Source organism: Oncorhynchus mykiss, chromosome 6 (genome assembly GCF_013265735.2).
Source record: "Oncorhynchus mykiss isolate Arlee chromosome 6, USDA_OmykA_1.1, whole genome shotgun sequence".
NCBI lineage: Eukaryota > Metazoa > Chordata > Actinopteri > Salmoniformes > Salmonidae > Oncorhynchus > Oncorhynchus mykiss.
The window spans coordinates 86387432-86412553 of NC_048570.1; the positions used below are offsets into that span (position 1 = coordinate 86387432).

Below are 25122 nucleotides of genomic sequence, written 5' to 3' on the forward strand. Positions count from 1 at the left end.
CCATGACTGACCCACCGCCAAACCGGTCATGGTGGAGGATGTTGCAGGCAGCAGAACGTTCTCCACGGCGTCTCCAGACTGTCACATGTGCTCAGTGTGAACCTGCTTTCATCTGTGAAGAGCACAGGGCGCCAGTGGCGAATCTGCCAATATTGGTGTTCTCTGGCAAATGCCAAACGTCCTGCATGGTGTTGGGCTGTAAGCACAACCCCCACCTGTGGACGTCGGGCCCTCATGGAGTCTGTTTCTGACCGTTTGAGCAGACACATGCACATTTGTGGCCTGCTGGAGGTCATTTTGCAGGGCTCTGGCAGTGCTCCTCCTGCTCCTCCTTGCACAAAGGTGGAGGTAGCGGTCCTGCTGCTGGATTGTTGCCCTCCTACGGCCTCCTCCACGTCTCCTGATGTACTGGCCTGTCTCCTGGTAGCGCCTCCATGCTCTGGACACTACGCTGACAGACACAGCAAACTTTCTTGCCACAGCTCGCATTGATGTGCCATCCTGGATGAGCTGCAATACCTGAGCCACTTGTGTGGGTTGTAGACTCCGTCTCATGCTACCACTAGAGTGAAAGCACTGCCAGCATTCAAAAGTGACCAAAACATCAGCCAGGAAGCATAGGAACTGAGAAGTGGTCTGTGGTCACCACCTGCAGAACCACTCCTTTATTGGGGGTGTCTTGCTAATTGCCTATAATTTCCACCTGTTGTCTATTCCATTTGCACAACAGCATGTGAAAGTTATTGTCAATCAGTGTTGCTTCCTAAGTGGACATTTTGATTTCACAGAAGTGTGATTGACAGGGAGTTACATTGTGTTGTTTAAGTGTTTCCTTTATTTTTTTGAGCAGTGTAGTATATCTTAATTGGATGTTGGCATGCACACTTTTGTGGGAATGTATCAAAAGTGGACTAATGAATATAGGGGGGTTGAGTAAAATTATCCTGCAATTAGCAAATTATACTCGATTTTATTTTTAAACTGCCGTTGACACATATTTACAAGAGTTTCCTCCACTGTTAAGTGAAATTGAAAGGTTTTCAAAGTTGTTTTTCTTGTTTTTTTAACAACCTTTCTAATAACTCCCAACGAATACCAATTAAATTCGATCAAATGTATTTATAAAGCCATCAACAGTTGTCATATCATTACAGTAACCCGGCCTTAACTAATCAATATTATTGATACTACTCCCGCCCCACGTTTACTACAAACATAGATCGTGCTTATGTACGCACAAAGACGACTCCTGCTGGGGCTTTAGTTCATCTGGCTATCAGTCTTCAGGTGCAAGGACAAACCAGGTCTGATACGCAGTTGGTCACAAAAAGGCGTATTGGTCTCCTACTACCGCTGAAATAGTGTTAATCCTCATGAATTTCACTTAATTCAAACATTTTATACCTATGAAACATAAACCCTCTGACTGACTACCAGATTCTCCGAAGTCATTCGTAAGAACATGTAATTTACCATTTGGAAAAGCACCAGAAGTAAGCACCTTTTATAGTATTGCTTTGGTTATAACTGATTTGTGAAGCATCTATAGTCTGGTTCATAAATACTATATGTTGTGCTTATGAAGTCGTTGAGCACTATAATACCTATGCATGAATTGGTGTGTTTATGCGGTTGTGCTGTATCCCCGTGTCAAGATACGACAAGGCACAAAGTAGCGTATTATGTTCATACAGGTACAGTAGCTATATTTATTACATTATCATCGAGTTTATGGTTCTATATATGATATTTTGTAGTCAATGGTAAAACAAAAGTTTGCGGAGGTCTAAAAATGCCTGTAAGTAACATTTTTTTCCCTGATCTGAGTGACTGGAAATCTGACCAATGAAGTTCCGTTGCTATTGTTTCCTCTGTTGAAGAGTTGCCAATTATCATTTAGAATGGGAGGAGACTAGCCGCCCTCATTGGAACCACGCCTCTGTTGAAGGAGCGTACTAGCCACAGGGATTGTTGTTAGCGGGTTTGCTAGCAGGGGCAGTTCTTCTTTGACATTTCAATTGGAATATGCACCCTCAATCTTGATACGGTTTAACTGGCGAATTTTTTTCATTTGACTGAGAAAATCCAAATTTGGTTCGACCAGTTGTTATTGGTCTCAGTCAGTTGAGGTGAGTTTTATCTCTCAAGCTAACGTTAGCTAGCTAACTAAGCCCATTTGAAGCAAAACTAAATGGCGCTAGCTACGTGCTGTTACAGCAAGTTGCTACATAACCTTGTCAGACAGATGCATCAATACATCTCAGAAAATGTTATATTTCTGCTGGCAGACTGAGTCTGTAAACATTAACGATGCCTGCTTTAGCATGTCGAAAATGTCGCTAATGTTCGCTGGCTAATGTGTTTTTGACGATTAGCTAGCTACAGTAGTTCCATGAGCTAGTGAACAGCATCGTACAACAGTAGTTGGCTAGCTAAACATTTAGATAGGATTCGGACAAAATAACGACTAAATAGCTAATCGTGAAAAACACATTTATCCAGCGAAAAACAGTATTTGCTACAGTATTGAGATAATGTTAGCAAGGACAGTTGTTGTGCTACCTAACGTTAGTCGAATCACTGGGTTTCATGATGATGACGTTCGAACATGGCTGGTTAGCGTAAAGCCACAATGTGTTGCTAGCAGTAGCTTACTAAAAAGACCACCGGGAAGTCAACCATCCCTTGTTAGCTAGCGTTAACTGAAATCTATTTTTAATTGACATTTTCGTTATTACGACAGCTAAGGCGTTAGTTAAAAATGAAAAGGCGAATAGTTAACAGTACTCTGTAGATTATTTGACCTGACACGCTCGTGCATTTAGCCACACAAGTTCGGGCGCGCACGACTCCGCTAGCAGTGGATGGCGTCAGGCCCTCTCTTGGCAGAGGGGGAGGGGAATGGGCAGGTCTTATGGCTGGTTTAGAAGCTAACCGCTAGCCAGTTAACATCTCACTGTTAGCTTGTGGATTGTCTTTGGGACGTGTCGCCACCGCTAAATAAGAAACATACATTTAATTGGATTAGATTTATGGATGTGTTCCCTAGCCATATTCCATATGTTGGTTTACCATCTTGAGTGATGAGAGTAACGTTACTTCCTAGTTATCTTAGCAAGCACGCTAGCTAGATAAATGGTTGAATAACGTTGTCCAGTCGGTATCTTGCCAATGCGTCCCTCGTCCCTACACACTGTATTTAGCTACATAGTAATCTATGTATTGTCCACTAAAGCAGTCAATGTGAATTCTAGCTCATATTCTGGTCAAACATCCTTCTTTGTGTCGTACTGAATTCTACAGCCTTGTTAAGCGGGGGGGCTACCACTCTCCCTCCAAAGTGATCACAATAACGTTCATATCATCAAATGTTTTCAAATATAGCCACTAGTTGTGGGTGAGACAGAAACTGGAGAATCCCATAAATGTGTGCCACAGAGTCTGAAATGTGCTAAATGACTGTATCCATCTTGGAATTCGCAGTTGTGTCAGGGTGACTATCGATTTATCAATTAAATATGCCCAAATGTTAACTGTGTTGTACCTGTGCCTCCTAGCTCTTTTGAGTATGAATATACAATGAAGCGGCGTGCGGAGGATCAGGAACCAGTATTTGCGTCCCAGCAGCAGCGTCGCCCCCCAGTCCCGGGTACTGCGGAGGGCTTCCAGCACCGCGTCCTAGCCCCAGCCGTGTACGAGGCCGTCACCGACAACATGCAGCCTTCCCCCGGCATCCAATACTCCATACCCCAGGGTTACCAGGTATGGGAACTGTTGCCATATCTCTTTAATCTAGATGAGAGCATGTTCCACAGAAAATAATAATTTTGCTAGACTCTACAATGCATCAATCTATAAGTGCCAATTAACCAGCAAACTGTAGCTTCTGTATTTGCCTTTTTCAAGGCTTTGTTTACTATTTTACCACAGGCAGAATGCTGATATTTGACTGAATCTTGTCCTCCAGGTTCCCACAATGCCCCAGAACTCCAGTGGTCATGGACATGCCTCTAGTCCCGCTGCACTTGTTGGGCCCCACCCCCACAGTCCAGCTGTCCAATCACAGGGGGCTGCGGTGGTCCAGAGCCATGCCCATCCTTTGGCCCCTATGGCCCCCTCACAGGGTGCCCAGTTCCAGCGACTCAAGGTGCATTTTTCATATGTATACATTTTATTGAATGTACAAAAGAGATGAAAAATAAGCACATGTCCTAAATACAGAATAAAATAGAGGTATGATGGACTCAATTAGGACCTGTTGATTTCAAAGCATGGTAGATAATAGGGCTGGGAGTTGCCAGGGATACAATATCATCACCATATTTAGGTACCGATGTGTATTGCGATTCTATATGTATTCTGTCATTGTATTGCTATTCCACATTACAAACATTGCTCACTGTATGGCTGCTGCAGAGGGACGAGAGCCATGGGAAAATTAGTTTTGATCAGTCATGGAAATAAAAGTGCTGAAAACAAGCTATGGAGGAGAAGTACTGGAGTATAGGGATCCAGAATGCTACAGACCCGGGTTCCATTCCGGGCTGTATCACCACCAGCCGTAATCGGAGTCCCATAGGCTGGTGCACAATTAGCCCAGCATCTTCCTGGTTAGGGGAGGGTTTGGATGGGGTAGGCCGTCATTGTAAATAAGAATTTGTTCTTAACTGACTTGCCTGGTTAAATAAAGGTTAAATACCTTTTTTAAGGTGGTTCAGCCAACTGGTGCAAAAATAATATTGGGATATTGTCAAAATGATAGGATATATCATCCAAAATAATATCCCTATGTGTAACTGTATTGAGCCCCCCCATCACTAGTAGATAATGCAGCAATGAGACTAGTCAACAATTAAAGTATGGAGCTCATTGGGATGTTTTCATTATCTTGATCAATGCCCACTTCATCTCATTATACCTTTGAAAACATTGTTTGACTGGCATAACTGTGTTTGTAGGTTGAAGATGCTCTGTCCTACTTGGATCAAGTGAAACTGCAGTTTGGGAATCAGCCTCAAGTCTACAACGACTTCCTTGACATCATGAAAGAGTTCAAGTCACAGAGGTCAGTTACAATTTAGTTTGTTTTTCTAAGCAAACACTGTAAACATCCATGTAAGCCGTGAACTCTTGCTGCAGGAAGATATTCCATGTGTTTGGGGGGATCAGTTTGAGCAAGGCGAGGTGGGGAATCACTAATCTTGATCACATAATTAGTAGTTATTTGAGAAGCAAAGTGATTTGTAGATCAGTGATTCTACACAGTCTAACTACCATGTAGTCAGTCTTAAACACGCACATTTACTTTCACAGCATCGACACTCCAGGTGTGATCAGCCGTGTCTCCCAGCTCTTCAAGGGCCACCCAGACCTCATAATGGGATTCAACACCTTCCTGCCGCCGGGCTACAAGATCGAGGTTCAGACCAACGAGCAGGTCAACGTGACCACGCCAGGACAGATCCACTACATCACCCCGCACGGCATCTCTGTCCAGAACCTCCCCGTTACGGGGCCACCCAGCCAGCCGGTGCCCCATCATCACCAGGCCATGCAGCTGCCCAGTGGACCCCCCACCAGCACCGCCACAGCCAGCACTGCTCTACCCACCCAGCCTACACCGGCCAAGACCAGCAAGGTTCCAGCTCACTAAGACCCCTTTCCTTTGTTGTGTCATTCTGTGCCAGAACCTCTTCTCAAGTTCTTTGTTTCTGCATGTTTAGTTTCCTATTGGAGATTTGAACCACAAGTCATTGGCTTATTTCTTCATTTGTTATGTAAACATGTATTAATTTACTTATTACTGTATAGTTGCGTATGTAAATATAGTATTCAACTGTTTTATCGTTATGTGCTGATGTACACCACCATTCAAAAGTTTGGGGTCACGTAGAAATGTCCTTGGTTTTGAAAGAAAAGCACCTTTTTTTTGTCCATTAAAATAACATAAAATTGATCAGAAACAGCGTAGACATTGTTAATGTTGTAAATTACTATTGTAGCTGGAAACGGCTGGTTTTTAATGGAATAACTTCATAGGCGTACAGAGATCCATTATCAGCAACCATCACTCCTGTGTTCCAATGGCACGTTGTGTTAGCTAATCCAAGTTTATCATTTTAAAAGGCTAATTGGTCATTAGAAAACCCTTTTGAAATTGTTAGCACAGCTGAAAACTGTTCTGATTAAAGAAGCAATAAAACTGGCCTGGAGCATCAGCATTTGTGGGTTAAATTACAGGCTCAAAATGGCCAGAAACAAAGTACTTTCTTCTGAATCTCATCAGTCTATTCTTGTTCTGAGAAATGAAGGCTATTCCAGGTGAGAAATTGCCAAGAAACTGAAGGTCTTATACAATGCTGTGTACTACTCCCTTCACAGAACAGCGCAAACTGGCCCTAACCAGAATAGAAATAGGAATGGGAGGCCCCGGTGCACAACTGAGCAAGAGGACAAGTACATTAGGGTTTCTTGTTTGAGAAACAGACGCCTCACAAGTCCTCAACTGGCAGCGTCATTAAATAGTACCTGCAAAACACCACTCTCAACGTCAACAGAAGAGGCTACTCCGGGATGCTGGCCTTCTAGGCAGAGTTCCTCTGTAAAATGTCTGTGTTCTTTTGTCCAGCTTAATCTTTTATTTTTATTGGCCAGTCTGAGCTATGGCTTTTTCTTTGCAACTCTGCCTAGAATGCCAGCATCCCGAAGTCGCCTCTTCGCTGTTGACGTTGACTAGTGTTTTGCGGGTACTATTTAATGAAGCTGCCAGTTGAGGACTTGAAGCGTCTGTTTCTCAAACTAGACACACTAATGTACTTGTCCTCTTGCTCAGTTGTGCCCCGGGGCTTCCCACTCCTTCTATTCTGTTTAGAGCCATTTTGCACTGTTCTGTGAAGGGAGTCATGCATAGCGTTGTACGGGATCTTCAGTTTCTTGGCAATTTCTCACATGAAATAGCCTTCATTTCTCAGAACAAGAATAGACTGACAAGTTTCAGAAGAAAGGACTTTGTTTCTGACCATTTTGAGCCTGTAATCGAGCCCACAAATGCTGATGCTCCAGATACTCATAGTCTAAAGAAGGCCAGTTTTATTGCTTCTTTAATCAGAACAACAGTTTTCAGCTGTGCTAACATAATTGCAAAAGGGTTTTCTAATGATCAATTAGCCTTTTTGAAATGATTAACTTGGATTAGCTAACACAACGTGCCATTGAGACACAGGAGTGATGGTTGCTGATAATGGACCTATGTAGATATTCTATTAAAAATCATATGTTTCCAGCTATAATAGTCATTAACAATGTCTATGCTGTATTTCGGCTTAATTTGACGTTATTTTAATGCACTTTTTTTTTTTGTTGCTTTTCTGTATAAAAAAAAAAACAAGGACATTTGTGTGACCCCAAACTTTTGAATGGTGGTGTATATTTCATATTTGGAGGCAACTCATTGTCGATCTCCTTTTCCCCCCACAGCCGATGCAGTCTCCTGCCCTGACCCCGACTAGCCAACCCAACCCATCAATCCCATCCTACGCCTCCCCGCGGTCCCCCTCGGTCCAGTCCCACGCCCCGGTGAGCAGCACCCCTTCCAGCGGGCCTCCCCTGCAGAACAACCAGCCTGTGGAGTTCAACCACGCCATCAACTATGTCAACAAGATCAAGAACCGCTTCCAGGGGCAGCCCGACATCTACAAAGCCTTCTTGGAGATCCTGCACACTTACCAGGTAAAAACAGCGCGAGAGCTGCCCCACACAAAGCATTTCATTCAATAAATCTGGCTTCTTTCTGAAGGGTGATTTATTTTCAGTGTAAACAAGCTATACAAAAGACAGTGTACACACAGAGATCTGTTCGTAACCTGGGTCACCATTCAATATGAACTTGAGGTTCCATTCCAGTGCTATAACAAAACTTCCGAAGGGGCAGTGGTGCCCTTTGTGTGGTCTCCCTGGTCACTTTCTGGGAACAGGGATACAAGAACCACAGATGTACTGGATAATAATTGCAGAAAGAAACTTTAGAGGAAGGAAATTCAGATCATTCTGATTGTGCGCCGCCCTGGCCCAGTGTCGTCCTGGTTAGGGTTTGGCCGCCCTGGCCCAGTGTCGTCCTGGTTAGGGTTTGGCCGCCCTGGCCCAGTGTCGTCCTGGTTAGGGTTTGGCCGCCCTGGCCCAGTGTCGTCCTGGTTAGGGTTTGGCCGCCCTGGCCCAGTGTCGTCCTGGTTAGGGTTTGGCCGCCCTGGCCCAGTGTCGTCCTGGTTAGGGTTTGGCCGCCCTGGCCCAGTGTCGTCCTGGTTAGGGTTTGGCCGTAGTCTGTAACCAGTGGTCTGAAGTTCTTGGTATAGTCTGTAACCAGTGGTCTGAAGTTCTTGGTGTAGTCTGTAACCAGTGGTCTGAAGTTCTTGGTGTAGTCTGTAACCAGTGGTCTGGAGTTCTTGGTATAGTCTGTAACCAGTGGTCTGATTGAAGTTCTTGGTGTAGTCTGTAACCAGTGGTCTGATTGAAGTTCTTGGTGTAGTCTGTAACCAGTGGTCTGATTGAAGTTCTTGGTGTAGTCTGTAACCAGTGGTCTGATTGAAGTTCTTGGTGTAGTCTGTAACCAGTGGTCTGATTGAAGTTCTTGGTGTAGTCTGTAACCAGTGGTCTGAAGTTCTTGGTGTAGTCTGTAACCAGTGGTCTGATTGAAGTTCTTGGTGTAGTCTGTAACCAGTGGTCTGAAGTTCTTGGTGTAGTCTGTAACCAGTGGTCTGATTGCTGCTTTTGCAGAAGGAGCAGCGAAACGCGAAGGAGGCGGGGGGGAACTACACCCCGGCATTAACAGAGCAGGAGGTGTACGCTCAGGTGGCACGGCTCTTCAAGAACCAGGAGGACCTGCTCTCGGAGTTCGGACAGTTCTTACCGGACGCCAACAGTTCAGTGGTGAGTGTTTCACGTCCACGCTAAAATAGTGCTCTATTGCAAGAGATAATGCTTCCTTCACCTGAGATGTTATTTCAGAATGATAGAAGTTGAGTTTAAACTATGTGAGGACATTGAATTACGAACTTGGCCACTGTCATATCATATTGTTATTTTCATATGACTAATACCACCTGTTTTATTTACTACATCATGTGACTCAGACAGGGTGCATGATCAAGATGCACTGATAATGCCTTTCAGTTTGATGTAAAAGTTGTATGTTCTGTGCAGATCTACACAGATGTTGCCTATCTTAAACTCTCACGTTTATCTCTGATCCAGAGTTGTCCCCCTTTTCTCCAGCTGCTGAGCAAGACCACGGCCGACCGGGCGGAGTCGGTGCGCAACGACCACGGCACCACAGTCAAGAGGCCCTTGATGAACAACAAGCAGCGGCTCAACCAGAACGGCTGTCCAATCCGGAGGCATTCTGGAGCGGGCGCCACGCCTCCTGTCAAGGTAAACTAGCGCCCTCTCGTTGACAGTGTCAAGCCTTTGTATGTAAACGTTTTGGCGCCAAACCGGTAGCAGTTGTGAAAGAGTAAATAATTGAGAATAATTTCATCGTTTGACATTTTTCAATAATTCGGTTATTTTCTCTTGAACCATATGGTCTATCCACTAGAAGCTAATGGACAATATGGACACAGATATAACAAATGAATACTATATATATATATATATATATTTTTTTTTTATAAAAAAAAAACAAGTTATTCAAGTATAAATTACCATAGATTACCTGTTAATTACCAAAATGACTGAAAATTCCGATAGATTACCGGTAGCTTTGCAACCATAGTTGTCAGACATGCGGCTATTAAGAAACTAGTTAGCAGTAGTAACAGTTGTAATACTGTTCAGACAGCTTAGAAAGGTATACTTTTGACTAGAGCGTCCCATAGATCTGTCAACTCTTTAAATGTGGGATTTTTACCTTATTTTTTAGCTTCTCTTATTTACTGTAGAACTGTAATATACCGCTGAAGCCTCTCTCCCTGTATCAGTTAATTGGTCTACCATGTCAGTGGTAATGTAGTCCTTATTTACGCTCAGTTCTTCTCTTTCCCACCCTTGCAGAAGAAACCCAAGATGTTGGGGAAAGACCATGCCATGGCTGAGGCCAGCAAACACAGCATCGGCACAGAATCTCTCTTCTTTGAAAAGGTCCTGCTGCATTTTTGTTTTAAACCTAATGTGAATGTTATACAATAACATAAAATGTGATCTATACGAATGACACCTATAGAAAGGATTTATTCTGTTCCAACTGAACATGATTTGAATTAATTAATTGCCTGGTTGTGATGAGACGCTGTCCCCCTAACCCAATTGTAAAGTAATTCAGTGTGTGTTGAAGTGTGTATTTACAGAGCTGCTTTCTTATCATAGGTGAGGAAAGCCCTCCGGAGCTCTGAGGCCTATGACAACTTCCTGCGGTGTCTGCTCATCTTTAACCAGGAAGTGATTTCTCGTGCCGAGCTTGTGCAGCTAGTGCTGCCGTTCCTGGGGTAAGCTTTAAGCAACTATCACCTTCGCCAAACAACCATTTAAAAAACTTTGCACAATTTATCAGCCTGACTACAGGACGCGCTGCATAGCTGTTGCAACTACCTTCTCTGCTGTGAGGAGTGTAGACAATTCAGTCGTGCTACAGCAGATGAGTAGAGTTAACAGGGCCACCAGCCTCTCAAGATCAGGCTGAGTCGGTAGTATAAAACTCTGACACTCTGAGCATGTCAAAAAGGTGTTGCTAGTATGTTTGTTCTTAGGCAAAATGAATGTTCATGATCTAAAAAGCTATATGTATCCTTCTCTATTCCTATTATTGGCCTCCTATACATTGTCAGCTCGGGGAAGGCAGGTAGCCTAGTGGTTAGAGGCAGGTAGCCTAGTGGTTAGAGGCAGGTAGCCTAGTGGTTAGAGGCAGGTAGCCTAGTGGTTAGAGGCGCGTAGCCTAGTGGTTAGAGGCGCGTAGCCTAGTGGTTAGAGGCGCTTAGCCTAGTGGTTAGAGGCGCTTAGCCTAGTGGTTAGAGGCGCTTAGCCTAGTGGTTAGAGGCGCTTAGCCTAGTGGTTAGAGGCGCTTAGCCTAGTGGTTAGAGGCGCTTAGCCTAGTGGTTAGAGGCGCTTAGCCTAGTGGTTAGAGGCGCTTAGCCTAGTGGTTAGAGGCGCTTAGCCTAGTGGTTAGAGGCGCTTAGCCTAGTGGTTAGAGGCGCTTAGCCTAGTGGTTAGAGGCGCTTAGCCTAGTGGTTAGAGGCGCTTAGCCTAGTGGTTAGAGCGTTGGGCCAGTAACCGAAAGGTTGCTGGATCAAATCCCCGAGCTGACAAGGTAAATATGTTGTTCTGCCCCTGAACAAGGCAGTTAACCCACTGTTCCCAGGTAGGCTGTCATTGTAAATAAGAATTTGTTTTTAACTGACTTGCTTAGTTAAATAAAGGTAAAATTTAAATATGACATAAAAAATAGATGGCCTTGTTCGTTAACGGCATGTGAAAATACAAGCTTTGTTATTCATCCTGATATTTTGCCGCCCATCTAACACCCATTCTGGAATGTGATCTGCAGAAAATTCCCAGAGCTGTTCTCCTGGTTCAAAAACTTCCTGGGCTACAGAGAGTCCAGCCACATCGAGAGCTTTCCCAAGGAGAGGACCACAGAGGGCATGGCCATGGAGATTGACTACGCTTCCTGTAAGAGGTTGGGCTCCAGCTACAGGGCGCTACCCAAGAGCTACACACAGCCCAAGTGTACAGGGAGGACCCCACTGTGTAAAGAGGTGAGCGTAGCAGTTATTGACAGTCAAATGTTACCCTTCAAATTCAACCAAATTGAATCCTATAAAAACCTGAGGAATTAGTCAAATAAATGTTTGTGTATTGGAAAATTAAGAGCAAAGAAAATAAAATTGTAGTCACTTTTTTTGCATGCGTCATCCTGCCAGTGAAGTCGATCACAGGGGTTTAATTGGTTAGTACTGAGATGTTGTTCATCTTGGCAAGTGACTCAATTAGAGCAGAGTTTTAACAGTATGGTCCATTTCAGGTCCTGAATGACACATGGGTGTCGTTCCCTTCGTGGTCAGAGGATTCCACCTTTGTCAGCTCCAAGAAGACCCAGTATGAGGAGCATATTTACAGATGTGAGGACGAGCGCTTCGAGGTGAGACTTTCCCCCCCTCTCATGGTAGTTATATTCTAATAGTACAAACCAAAGTATTCTGATGTACTGACATTTTCCATACTCTTCTTCTCCCTGCAGCTGGACGTGGTGCTGGAGACCAACCTGGCCACCATAAGAGCTCTGGAGGCCGTACAGAGGAGGCTGTCGCGCATGACGGCCGAGGAACAGGTCAAGTTCCGGCTGGACAACACCATGGGCGGCTGCTCCGAGGTCATCCACCGCAAGGCCATCCAGAGGATATACGGCGACAAGGCCGCCGACATCATCGACGGGCTCAAGAGGAACCCGGCTGTGTCCGTCCCTATAGTACTCAAGAGGTGTGATATGAAGAGGTTGTGTGATGGACAATACATGTAAATTAGAGTAATGTAAAGCGGCCTGAGCAACAGCTTCCAGAGAACGTGTTGCTGTCCCATGTTAACCACGGTATGTGTTCTGATTGACCTCGGTCCAGGTTAAAGATGAAAGAAGAAGAATGGAGGGAAGCCCAGAGAGGATTCAACAAGATCTGGAGGGAGCAGAATGAGAAGTATTACCTCAAGTCCCTCGACCACCAAGGCATCAACTTCAAGCAGAATGACACCAAGGTGTTCCGCTCAAAGACCTTGCTCAATGAGATTGAGACCATATACGATGAGGTAAGAGGCAGTGATATACCACTTACTTGATCTGATCTATATGTTAATGTCTCCAAGTATTGATTAAAGCTTTTTTTAAATATATATATATAAAGCTACTCTAACCTGTGTTTTTTTTTTTGCTTCCATTTAGCGACAGGAACAGGCTTCCGAGGACACGGCCCCCGTGCCTGGCGGGCCCCACATGACCCTGACTTACCAGGACAGCCAGATCCTGGAGGACGCCGCCGCGCTCATCATCCACCACGTCAAGAGGCAGGTCGGCATCCAGAAGGAGGACAAGTACAAGATCAAACAGGTCATCCACCACTTTATCCCAGACATGCTGTTCGCCCGGCGCGGGGAGCTGTCGGATGTGGAGGAAGAGGAAGACGAGGAGGAGGAGGAGGAAGAAGACGAAACCGGGCCAGATGAAGACGGGTCAAAGAAGCACAACGGGTTGGCCGGCAGTGGTGGCTCCGCTAAGTCTAAGCTGCTATTCGGCAACACGGGGGCACAGAAACTGCGTGGCCTAGACGACGTCTACAACCTCTACTACGTCAACAACAACTGGTACATCTTCCAGCGCCTGCATCAGATCCTCTGTTTGCGGTTGTTGCGCATCTACGGGCAGGCAGAGAGGCAGATCGAGGAGGACTGCAGGGAACGGGAGTGGGAGAGGGAGGTGCTGGGTGTCAAACGGGATAAGAGTGAGAATCCTGCCGTCCAGCTGAGACTAAAGGAGCCCAGTAAGTCCAGACAACCTTTAAAACCAAACTGCAGCACGCTATGAACCCACTGACCATTAAGGTTTAGATCAAAGGATCACACATTTCTTTTGCACCCAGTTTAACATTTTTCTATGGAGAAAATGTACTTTACCTTCGTCATGCAATTTTATATCTGCAAAGCTCTTCCTCTGAAAGTCTGACACGTTGTTTTTACTTTCATATCTGAAAAAAATGTACATGTACAGTACATGCTAACGTCTCCAGGAGAATGGTTTTTTGACAACGTCAATGGTCCCAACACAGACCTTTGTTCCAACTGTACATAGATACCCTTCCTATCATTTACACCACAACCAGGGGGAGATATACCCTCCAGATGTTTACCTAATCTCAATAGGCTAGCCGGGATCATGACAACTGTCTGTGTTTTTAAACCTTCTGATTTCAACACGTTTTGCCAACGTATGGCTCATTCATCCATAAGATACCCTCTGCAACCTCCCCCTAAGCGGCACTTGTGAAGCAACACAGGTTAACTATAAATACTCTGTTATTTTGATAACTGAGAATAAATCAAATACATCGGTCAAATCAATGCATCAGATCAAACGTTAGTCAGAAGTTCTCCTACTAATAACAGATGAGGGTGAGACATTAGTTACATAACAATGCCTAAATAACATCCTTATAGCCCATAGTGTCATTCTATGAAGTGCATCAGATCAGACGTTAGTCAGAAGTTCTCCTACTAATAACAGATGAGGGTGAGACGTTAGTTACATAACAATTCCTAAATAACATCCTTTATAGCCCATAGTGTCATTCTATGAAGTGCATCAGATCAGACGTTAGTCAGAAGTTCTCCTACTAATAACAGATGAGGGTGAGACGTTAGTTACATAACAATTCCTAAATAACATCCTTTATAGCCCATAGTGTCATTCTATGAAGTGCATCAGATCAGACGTTAGTCAGAAGTTCTCCTACTAATAACAGATGAGGGTGAGACGTTAGTTACATAACAATTCCTAAATAACATCCTTTATAGCCCATAGTGTCATTCTATGAAGTGCATCAGATCAGACGTTAGTCAGAAGTTCTCCTACTAATAACAGATGAGGGTGAAACATTAGTTACATAACAATTCCTAAATAACATCCTTATAGCCCATAGTGTCATTCTATGAAGTGCATCAGATCAGACGTTAGTCAGAAGTTCTCCTACTAATAACAGATGAGGGTGAGACATTAGTTACATAACAATTCCTAAATAACATCCTTATAGCCCATAGTGTCATACTATGAAGTGCATCAGATCAGACGTTAGTCAGAAGTTCTCCTACTAATAACAGATGAGGGTGAGACATTAGTTACATAACAATGCCTAAATAACATCCTTATAGCCCATAGTGTCATTCTATGAAGTGGACGTTGTTGTACACACTATCTCTCATTTCACCAGGCTATATTTTGTCATAATGATCTGATCACACTGTGCTACAAGGGATGTACATTAAGTAGCCTACAGCAACCTTGCCTGGGCCACATTCAGTAGCCAAACGTTGCCGAACGAAATGCCACCAATAGTCCGTTGTATCCTTATTCTAATCTAGGCTATATGTCAGAAAGGCATGTTTGTTCCACATAGAGTATATCTATCTGAACTTTTCAAAACGTTGCATCTTGCTGAACGCACCTCTGATGTTGATTGGCAGGTGGAATGATGTCTAATGAGGTTGCAAGGTAAAAGTGGGAGGCGGGATCAGGGCAGCAAAACAATGAACTGATACACACATGTAACTTAAACAGTTTTCTAGGACCCCTTTTGGCTGGTGAACGCTACTTTCAAAAACCACTTGCTGAAAGTATACAAAACATCTGTACTATTACTTTAAATCCTGACCTTCTCCTTTTCCAGTGGACATTGAAGTGGAGGACTACTACTCTGCCTTCCTGGAGATGGTGCGGAACCTCCTGGACGGTAACATGGAGCCCACCCAGTACGAGGACTCCCTCAGGGAGATGTTCACCATCCACGCCTACACTGCCTTCACCATGGACAAGCTCATCCAGAGCATTGTCAGACAGGTCAGTACAGTCTTTTCCCTCCGTTAGGTTCCAGATGGTGAGAAAAAGCCAACCTTGAGGAACATCTAGGCGCCAAAATTGTCAACTGAAATCAGTTGAGGCCCATCTCTTTCAGGCGGTGGGGGGGGGCAGCAACAGAGCTAAATGGGGGCCCACCCGGCCTAAACAATGATAACTTTGATGGCTGACTTAACCTGTTGCGACGAGCAATCCCGTATCCGGGAGCGTAATTATAGCCTCAAGCTCATTACCATAACGCAACGTTAACTATTCATGAAAATCGCAAATGAAATAAATATATTGGCTCACAAGCTTAGCCTTTTGTTAACAACACTGTCATCTCAGATTTTCAAAAAAAGCTTTTAACCATAGCTACACAAGCATTTGTGTGAGTATTGATAGCTAGCATAGCATTAAGCCTAGCATTCAGCAGGCAACATTTTCACAAAAACAAGAAAAGCATTCAAATAAAATAATTTACCTTTGAAGAACTTCAGATGTTTTCAATGAGGAGACTCTGTTAGATAGCAAATGTTCAGTTTTTCCAAAAATATTATTTGTGTAGGAGAAATCGCTCCGTTTTGTTCATCACGTTTGGCTAAGAAAAAAAAAAGTTATTCAGTCATTACAACGCAAACTTTTTTCCAAATTAGCTCCATAATATCGACAGAAACATGGCAAACGTTGTTTAGAATCAATCCTCAAGGTGTTTTTCACATATCTATTTGATGATAAATCACTCGTAGCAGTTTGGTTTCTCCTCTGTTCAAAATGGAAAAATGCACGCACCTGGAGATTACGCAATAGTTTCGACGGAGGACACCGAGCGGACACCTGGTAAATGTAGTCTCTTATGGTCAATTTTCCAATGATATGCCTACAAATACGTCACAATGCTGCAAACACCTTGGGGAAACGACAGAAAGTGTAGGCTCATTCCTTGCGCATTCACAGCCATATAAGGAGACATTGGAACACAGCCTATTCAAAATCTGTCTCACTTCCTGTATGAAATTTAATCTTGGTTTTGCCTGTAGCATTAGTTCTGTGGCACTCACAGACAATATATTTGCAGTTTTGGAAACGTCAGTGTTTTCTTTCCAAAGCTGTCAATTATATGCATAGTCGAGCATCTTTTCGTGACAAAATATCTTGTTTAAAACGGGAATGTTTTTCATCCAAAAATGAAATACTGACCCCAGAGGTTCAAGAGGTTAATGACTGTGCTCACACCTGGCGTTGTGGTTCCCATCATCAGCTCCAGCACATTGTGAGTGATGAGCTCTGCGTGCGCGTGACAGACCTCTACCTGAGCCAGAGCACCAACAAGGCCACCGGCGGCGCCCTGTCCACCCAGGCCTCCAGAGCGACCGCCGAGGGGGCATACCAACGCAAGGCGGAGCAGCTCATGTCCGACGAGAACTGCTTCAAGGTACAGTATGGGTGGGTGGATGGCTGGCCCACCTGGAATGTTACTGTGTCTCAGGAAAATACTTTGAGTTGCATTTCAACTTTCATGTGTTCTCTCTCCAGCTCTCTGGTTTTCTCTCTTTGTTCTTCTGCCCCCCCTGGTACGTTCTCTCTGACCTTTGCTGTCTTGTCTTGTTGGTTGTCTTGTTGTTTGACTGGTTTGTTTGTGGTCCAGCTGATGTTTGTGAAGAGCCAAGGCAGCGTGACCCTGACCCTGGAGCTGCTTGACACGGAGGAGGAGAACTCAGACGAACCCGCTGAGACAGAGGTGTGTGTTTGTTAGTGTGTATGGCAGGCAGTCTCCACATGACATTTAGAACAGATTCAGATGAGGCAGGTTCTTGTGTTGTGACGGTAGTTCTCTTCTGGTTCTTTAAACAGCGGTGGTGCGACTACGTGGGACGCTACCTGAACTCGGACTCAGCGTCTCCAGAGCTGCGCGAGCACCTGGCCCAAAAGCCTGTGTTCCTCCCCAGGTGAGGCCTCTGGCTGTGTCTCCCCCGTCTGCACAGCTAACAGCATCTACCCCTAAAGGCTCTCTAAGACAGGCCATGGTACTGTTTCACAAGCCAAAACCAGCTGACAAAAAAAAACAAAATGACTCATTTTGAGAATGAGTGCAAGCCCATCTCCCTCTCCACGTGCAGGTCAGTTCCAGGTCAGTGTTTTTTGCACAAACCAAACTTTCAGGGCTTTCTCCCCGTAGCCTCAAACTAAATGGGGCCCCGAGACTTATCCACGAAGCACTTGTTTTGAAAAACTCTGCCAATAGTGATGAACACACACACCAGTTGAACTACAAGTGCACTAGGTCATTTTTGTGTTTGCTTTCCTCAGAAAAGTAGGCCTAAGTGCTAAAAAAAAACTATGTTTAGTAGAAATGCTGACGGTGCCTGTCCTGTTTTTGTTAGAGAGAATGTAATTGGCTGTCTACTCGAAAAGCAACTTGTTTCCCTCCATTTCTGCCCCCTGCCTTTATCTCCGAAAGATTGCACTTTACCCTGCCATCTTTTTAAATAGACTCATTATTTATCCATTTATTCACACTTTTTGTTTTACGGGGCCCTTTTATTTATGAATATTGCAATTTTTATATTATATTAGTAGGATAGTATTTATTTCAACTTTCCCACTCAGCAGACTAGTCATCAAATCATTGAGTAAAAAAAATCAAAATATTTAGTTAGATTTTTTTTTATTGTGAGAATAAGGCTACAATAGCGGTTTGATATAAACTGAAAGGAGGAAGAAGAAGAGGCAATGAACAGGAGTTGACTTTTCACATTGCATATGTATGTAAGGGAAGGAAGTATTTTTATACCATGGAGCATATTAGTGTTCTATTGTACAATCATTTCCTCTGTTGGAGGAGAACCATTTGGTTGAGCAGAAATTCTATATGTACAGTGTCCTTAATTGCATTGTCACGACGGCCATTTTTTTTGTTGTTGTTGTGGCATTGGTGACAGGCAAAAGACCCCTTTTTGTCGGTCTAGAGAAAAGGATTCAGATAAAATCATTTTTCTTTTTTTATCAGCTGCCCTGTGTTTCCTGTAATTGTATTCATAGGAAAAACATTCTGTATGTGACTTCTTCTAATCACTGTTTAGATACATGTAAATGTTGTACGGATTGAGATTTGGGGTGTTCAGCATACTCTATTATAATGTGTAAAACAATTTAAGGATACAGTGCACTCCCGTTGCAATCTTTTTGTTGTGGGTGAGGTTTTTATACGAGTTGACCAAGACTAGTGCTGATAACTCATGAAAACCTGGTCAAGCACGGCATCTGCAACACTTGTACAAAAGAGAAGGGGCTTGTGAATAAAATGGTCTGAATTGTATGCTCAAATGTTGGTGTATTTCTTTCCAGACGTCTCTCTGAGCATTGCATGGAAGGGTGGTTGGGTTCTCTATTAAAGCCCTGAGATGAGTGTTGCACATCAAGCCTGTCTGTCTTTGGTTTTCAGTGCTTGTTGCCATTTTTTAAAAAGGGTGTCCATAATGTATCATATACATTTCAATGGGCTGGAAGGACCCATGCAAAACAGGAACAAAACAATTGGCGTCAGTCCCCCCCCCCTTTTGTTTTATTTTACCCATTGCATACATTTGCTACTTGTCTTGACTGGATATGATTTATCAGTGATCTCACCCACATTTAGTCTGTTTCTCATATCAACAATATGAGAGGTTGGTACAAAAGTCAATAGGCATGATTCTCTTATTTTCCACCCCCTAAAAGGACCTTCAAACAGCAGTGACAACCAGCAGGTTGTCTTTTCAGTTCAATGTTATCCTCATTGCATGGTCATAACTGCTCTGTACGTTGTCAGTGGAAGTACTGTATGTGCACATCAAAGTATCCTTCAACCCATATCCTGGCTTGTTAACCCTTTTGGCGGCAATGTGTAAAAAAACAAACAAATGAAATGTCCTTTCTCCCATTTCTATTGGAAATTGGCTACTCTAACTGCAATGTCCTAAGTGGCATTGCCAAAATATTCTTCGTGGTTTCAGTCCTCGCTCACCTCTACCCTGTGTGGTAAGTACACATTTAAACCTTTCATTAAAGCGGGGTGAATAATAATTGCATTTTTAATGCTTGCAAAATCATTTTTAAAATCTGGATTCAATTTGATTGACCAAAATATTGTTTGCCAGGGATATTAAAGACTAACAAGAGAATCAACATATGAATGTCAAACGGAAGTGCACTGTACAGGAATACTGCTGCTACTGCAATAGAGCCTACCCTTCCCCTAATCATTTGTGTCCCAGTTAAACTCTTATTGGGTGAGTTGCTATGCATGGGTATATCAAGACAAATCTTTACAGGGACGGCCCGCTCAAATTTCACACATTTTCTGATCTACTAAAATTGTTAACTTTGAGTCGGAAATGGAAAACATTGGCCTAAATGACTGAGTATTTTGACCTCCTAAATAGCATTAGTGTTGGTCTGTTATTTGGGAACCATGTGTCCTGTCATTTAGCTATAACTTACACATCCTGTGCTCAACCAATGTTACAAATGGTATGGATATAGTGCATTGCAGTCTAAGTACTCGCATGATTTGACCGAAATTTGCGTAAACTGTCCTTGTAAACTGAATTGCTATGTGGGAAGAGGGCACAGGTAAGCAAGGTGTTACTGGCTCTGGTCTAATGCCAATCTTTCTCCTCTTCCAATCAGGAACCTCCGGCGGATCCGGAAGTGCCAGAGAGGGTGGGAGCAGCTGCAGCAGGCGAAGGCAGCTACGGGGACGTCGGAGAAGTCCCACAGTGCTGAGGACCTGAAGATGGAGTGCATGTTCAAACTCAACTCGTACAAGATGGTGTACGTCTTCAAGTCGGAGGACTACATGTACAGACGCACTGCGTTGACCCGGGCTCACCAGGTAGGCAACACCACCAACCAATGTTCCCGAAAAGAATGTGGGCCACTGAGCAAATTTCAGGTCTGCTGAATGCGAATTTGAACATTTCTGGAAATTCTGTGCAACTTCCAGCGCGTGTTTACTGTGAACACTGAGGCTGTACTCCCTTTAAATTTTAACAATGGCCAAGTAGGCTACTGTGGCTATTTGATCAAAAACAATGGCTAAAATAGATCCCATAATGTTTTAACATGGAAATAGCTGTTCTATCATTCAGCCTACAGTAGTAGCCAATGTGGTGTTCAATATCGGTCTACATTCCATGAGACTTTAAAAACAACAACATGTGGGCTTGTCATTAACCTGTTAATACACTTGACTAAAAATGTTGTTTGATGCAAGAAACCACTTTACAAAATAAAATTCATTATTATTCCCATACCATTACTACAGAGAATCAGACTAATGCTACCCTCTGCCTATTGGCTACTTTGCTTATTCAAGCCTGTCTCAAAATACAACACTGCCACTTTAAGACAGTCTCTTTACCTGACTCACTTTTAAAAGATGTCTAGAAATGCACACATTTTGTGCTCTTGTAAGAAGCAATCACTCCCCTATTGCTGATTACAAATGATCTATAACTGGGCTAATAACTCACTAACTAGCAAAGGGTATGAACAAAATGTGCAACCGTGGCTACATGCAGGGAATACTCTAGAACAGTGGTCACCAATCTTTTCTGAGTCCCAGTCACTTTCTGAGTCCCAGTCACTTTCTGAGTCCAGATGCAATCTGAGATCTACCGCTCAGAATTTTTTTAAACATGACTTAAGTCTATGCAACATTAACCAACATGAGCCACTTAAAAGACAAAATCCAAAACAACTAACAATAAACTGAATTCATCAATGTTCAGTATTTTAAATTGTAAAGTCATGTCTTTCTACAACAAATGTTTCCATTTTGGGCGGTATACTCGATAAAGTATTCAATAATCAAGGCATTAGAATGTACCGTAGGCCACTGAAATACAGCTCCTTCCGCAAAAACATGTACCCAGGGGGACCTGGCTACTATTTCTATTTGGCTGGCAAGTAATGTGCTGACAAGTAATGTGCTGGCAAGTAATGTACATGTGGAAAACACTGAAGATATTGGAATATGTAAAGATGTTGGAATATGTAAAGATGTTGGAATATGTCATATTTTGAAATAATTTAGAGAAACATAATGGCCGCTTACTGACGTTTCAATCAGAGTGCTGATATGATCTTCACTACAGCTAACCCCGGTGTCCCTCCCTTCCCCAGTCCCACCAGAGAGTCCACACTCGCCTGCACCGCCGTTTCCAAGGCTTGGTGGACACCTGGGCCAAGGAACACGTGACCAGCGACATGGCCACCGACACCCGCAAGTGGCTGATGGGAGAGCGTCGCGAGGGTCTGTTGCCGTGCACCACCACCCGGGATCCCCAGGTCCTCTATTACCTGAAAATCAACAGATACCATGTGACGTATCATGGCAGCTCGTCGGGGTCACCTTAGCTCAACCCGGGTGACGAGATGACAGGAGTGTATTACTTGTCGTCATTTTAATACATCAGTTTGGCAGCAAGTTGCTGGATTCTGGAAACTGCCGGAGATTACTTTATATTTGTTTTTATAAGGACTTTTTAAATGGACCCTCCCTATCTTTGCAGCACAAAAAAAAGCCAAATTTCCTATGTGGCCACCAACCAGTTGTCCGTCAGCCCCCTGAACCCCCACCCACCCCTACCGGCCTGTCTTATGCCACCTTTGAATACAGCAGAAGACATGCTGCGACCGAATACTCTATGAGTGCAAGAAAGGAAGCCGTTGTCGTGAAACGGCTATTGATCCTCGGCTGGACTGATCCTCAGACCGATGGATACTGTTGAGAGCCACGCAGAAAGAGCACGCCATACAGAATGCTTGGCCTTCCCCCCCCCCTGTTTTGAAGCAATATACACCCATTGAAGTGGTTGAGGAGCACCACACCAACCGGTGTGCAGGTCTCTAGTTTAACTGCTATGGGGAACCACAGAAGTCTCTCACAACCACTGTGAGTAGGAAGATTAGCATACAGGCATGGACTATGAACCTGTATTTTATCCAGACCACAAGATGGCTTTTGGATTTTGTATAATTGTAAAGCCTGTGAATGTTTCTTTCTTTCAGTGGTACAGGTATGTATGCTGTGTGTCCACAAACATCTCTGGCAGCCGTGGTGTAGATAGTGGGCAGAGTTCTGCGAAAATACCAGGTTTTCCCCCAGTCAGTCAAGTATAGGAACATCAGACTACCCCACATACTGCTGATTTTGTAAATAGCTTGTTGATAGTCGTCCTTTTTGTCAGAGATGTGCATTGATGTGTACCCTAACAGACTTAGTTTAGACCTCGGGTCAAAAGTTGCTGAAGAGAAATAGCCTATATTGAAAATGCTCAAATTTTAACAACTGTTTTTACCAAAGGAACTTTATTAGAGCCTTTTTCCTTTGTGTTCTGTTTATTTCCTGTTATGTCATGTAAAGCCTTCATTTAGCAAAGTATAACGTTTTCATTGTCTTGAAATGGATCATTTTATACAAAATGTTTCAAGACCTTATTTGTCTATCTGGTTTTTCACTCAAGTCATTGGCACCAGTTCCCATTCGGAATTTCTGAACAATGAATGTAGCCTAGAAACTATTTACGCTTTCCCTGTACATAATGTAAACGGTTTGTACCCCCTAAACCAATTCTCCATTAATATATCCATCAGAATGTCTGGATCAGTCATCAAATATGGAACCGCTGATCCCATAAATCCATGTCTTATTGTGGTCGGGATGATAGTTGCCATTGGTAACAGGCAGGTTGTTGCGTGTTAAGATTCCCACTTGGATCACAGGTTCCTCCTCCGGGGCTACAGTAGAGGGATCAGTCATGCCACCTCCTCCACAGGACCAATCAGCCACATGCAGCATCCCCATCTCTACTTTCTGGTAAATGTCACTTTAAAGATGACTCAGAGACATAAGACTCCCGAGTCTGTTTCTGAAGCACAATCATGCTCCGTTAAAATCAATCCAGATGAGATGTGGTTCTGCCTACTTCACATGGTATTGATAATGTCTCAATATAAAAGAGAACGGTGGTAATGGCCCCCCCAATTATAAACAGCACTGTTTTATAGTGTCATGTTGTACACTTTCAGAAGGTGCAGGTGTAGACACATATATACAATGATTTGTGAAATTGTATTCTGATCGCCAAATCTGGTCCATGTCCATAATAAGACCCACATTGACAACCATATGAGTATATGTGAATGTATACCATTCAACCGCTACCATTGAATCCTCAACAACCAAGCAACAAGCACACTGCATTTGACATGCGATTCCTTTCTCTTTTTTTTCTTTTTCTTGTAAGAAGTCCTGTCCCCAGAAAGGTTGCGCCTGTAGTGTTTTGGGTTGGTGGTAATACTTCCATTTTCCCAGTGTTTCATCATCGAATGAATTTGAGTTTCATTTTGTCTAACCACATGTCACACCACTCGGTACCTCTTCACGCCTGACCAGAACCTTCTCATCTGGCTCTGTTTCTGTCCAGCATAGCCTGTAAATTCTGGATGTTAATTCTGATCTCACATGAGAACCTGGGCATTCCGATTTACATGAAGAAATGTAAACAAAAACACTTTGGCTATGGACATCAACCAGATCCTCAGATCCACTTGACTGAAGTCTTGCTCCTACACTACCGATGGAACGATCTCATGGAATAGATCCAAGCCACTACACCAGGGAATACTTTGGGGAGAGTTGTGTGTGTGTGAAGTTGAACTGCCACCAATTGATCTGGAAGGAGGACATTTTAACAACCCAAATAGGACCAGTTTCCCCATCAACGTTTGGCCCCACAAGGCGACTCTGTCAGTGCTGTAACCAGCTAAAGACAATCTCTGGACTGTTTCTATCTTTAGACTGATTTTCATTTTTCTATTTACTGTGTTGAACATGGAGTACAGGAGGACTACCGGGCAGCTGAATTGTATATACAAACTACAAAGACTACATTTGTAGCCCATTTTCTGTGTCCCTTTGTCACCTCTTCTTTGACTTCTATGATGTTGTGTAGTATGGTGTTTGGCATTAAACTCTTATTTGAATAGACTGAAGCCTTGTCCATAGTTTAATTTATTTTAAACCTCTAGGTGGCGGTCAAGTTGCTTGAACAAGAGAAACATAGTCTGCATCTGTTCTGATTGGGCAAATCTTTGATGCTCCTTTTTGGTTCCTTGTTGTTGCATGTTAAAGCTATAGGTCACCTAAACTTAGAAGGAAGTTCATCATTTTCCTACCTGACGTTTGTCTTGATACAAGCGGATGTATTTCTTTAGACATTTCCTTGACACCAGACAAATAATACAATATGAGTAGAAAGAGGCGGAAGGGAAGCGCTACTAAGGTACACAATAGTACATTTTGGTGGATAGAAGGTGCTCTTTGGTAAAAGGGGTAAATTTGTCATCAGAAAGAAAGGAGGACCAAGGCACTCTTCATATAATTGATTAAATGGCCTTTATTAGTATGGCATGTTCAATAGAAACGTTTTTAAACCAATGTGTTTTGGCTGCATGGCCTTCGTACTCCCTGACCAAATAATACAATATATTGAAAT

The 25122-nt window shown here is 43.4% G+C and overlaps 1 protein-coding gene across 3 annotated transcripts; it reads left to right on the forward strand.

The window, feature by feature from the left end:
* Nucleotides 1-1927: 1927 nt before the first annotated feature.
* Nucleotides 1928-24619, forward strand: LOC110526916 (paired amphipathic helix protein Sin3a). 3 transcript variants are annotated; one of them, XM_036981331.1, is made up of 21 exons: nucleotides 1928-2129; nucleotides 3558-3762; nucleotides 3968-4147; nucleotides 4959-5065; nucleotides 5314-5638; nucleotides 7477-7728; nucleotides 8770-8922; nucleotides 9247-9423; nucleotides 10045-10131; nucleotides 10357-10475; nucleotides 11531-11741; nucleotides 12008-12124; nucleotides 12224-12462; nucleotides 12600-12783; nucleotides 12917-13511; nucleotides 15411-15580; nucleotides 16839-17012; nucleotides 17226-17318; nucleotides 17432-17526; nucleotides 20249-20453; nucleotides 21746-24619. In XM_036981331.1, the coding sequence occupies exons 2-21, from the start codon at nucleotides 3580-3582 to the stop codon at nucleotides 21977-21979; spliced, it is 3900 nt and encodes a 1299-aa protein (XP_036837226.1). In that variant the 5' UTR covers nucleotides 1928-2129; nucleotides 3558-3579; the 3' UTR covers nucleotides 21980-24619. The 3 variants fall into 3 exon arrangements, with proteins under 3 accessions (XP_036837226.1, XP_036837228.1, XP_036837229.1); XM_036981333.1 differs by having other exon boundaries at nucleotides 9268-9423; XM_036981334.1 differs by lacking the exons at nucleotides 20249-20453; nucleotides 21746-24619 and having other exon boundaries at nucleotides 1929-2129; nucleotides 17432-18904.
* Nucleotides 24620-25122: the final 503 nt, after the last annotated feature.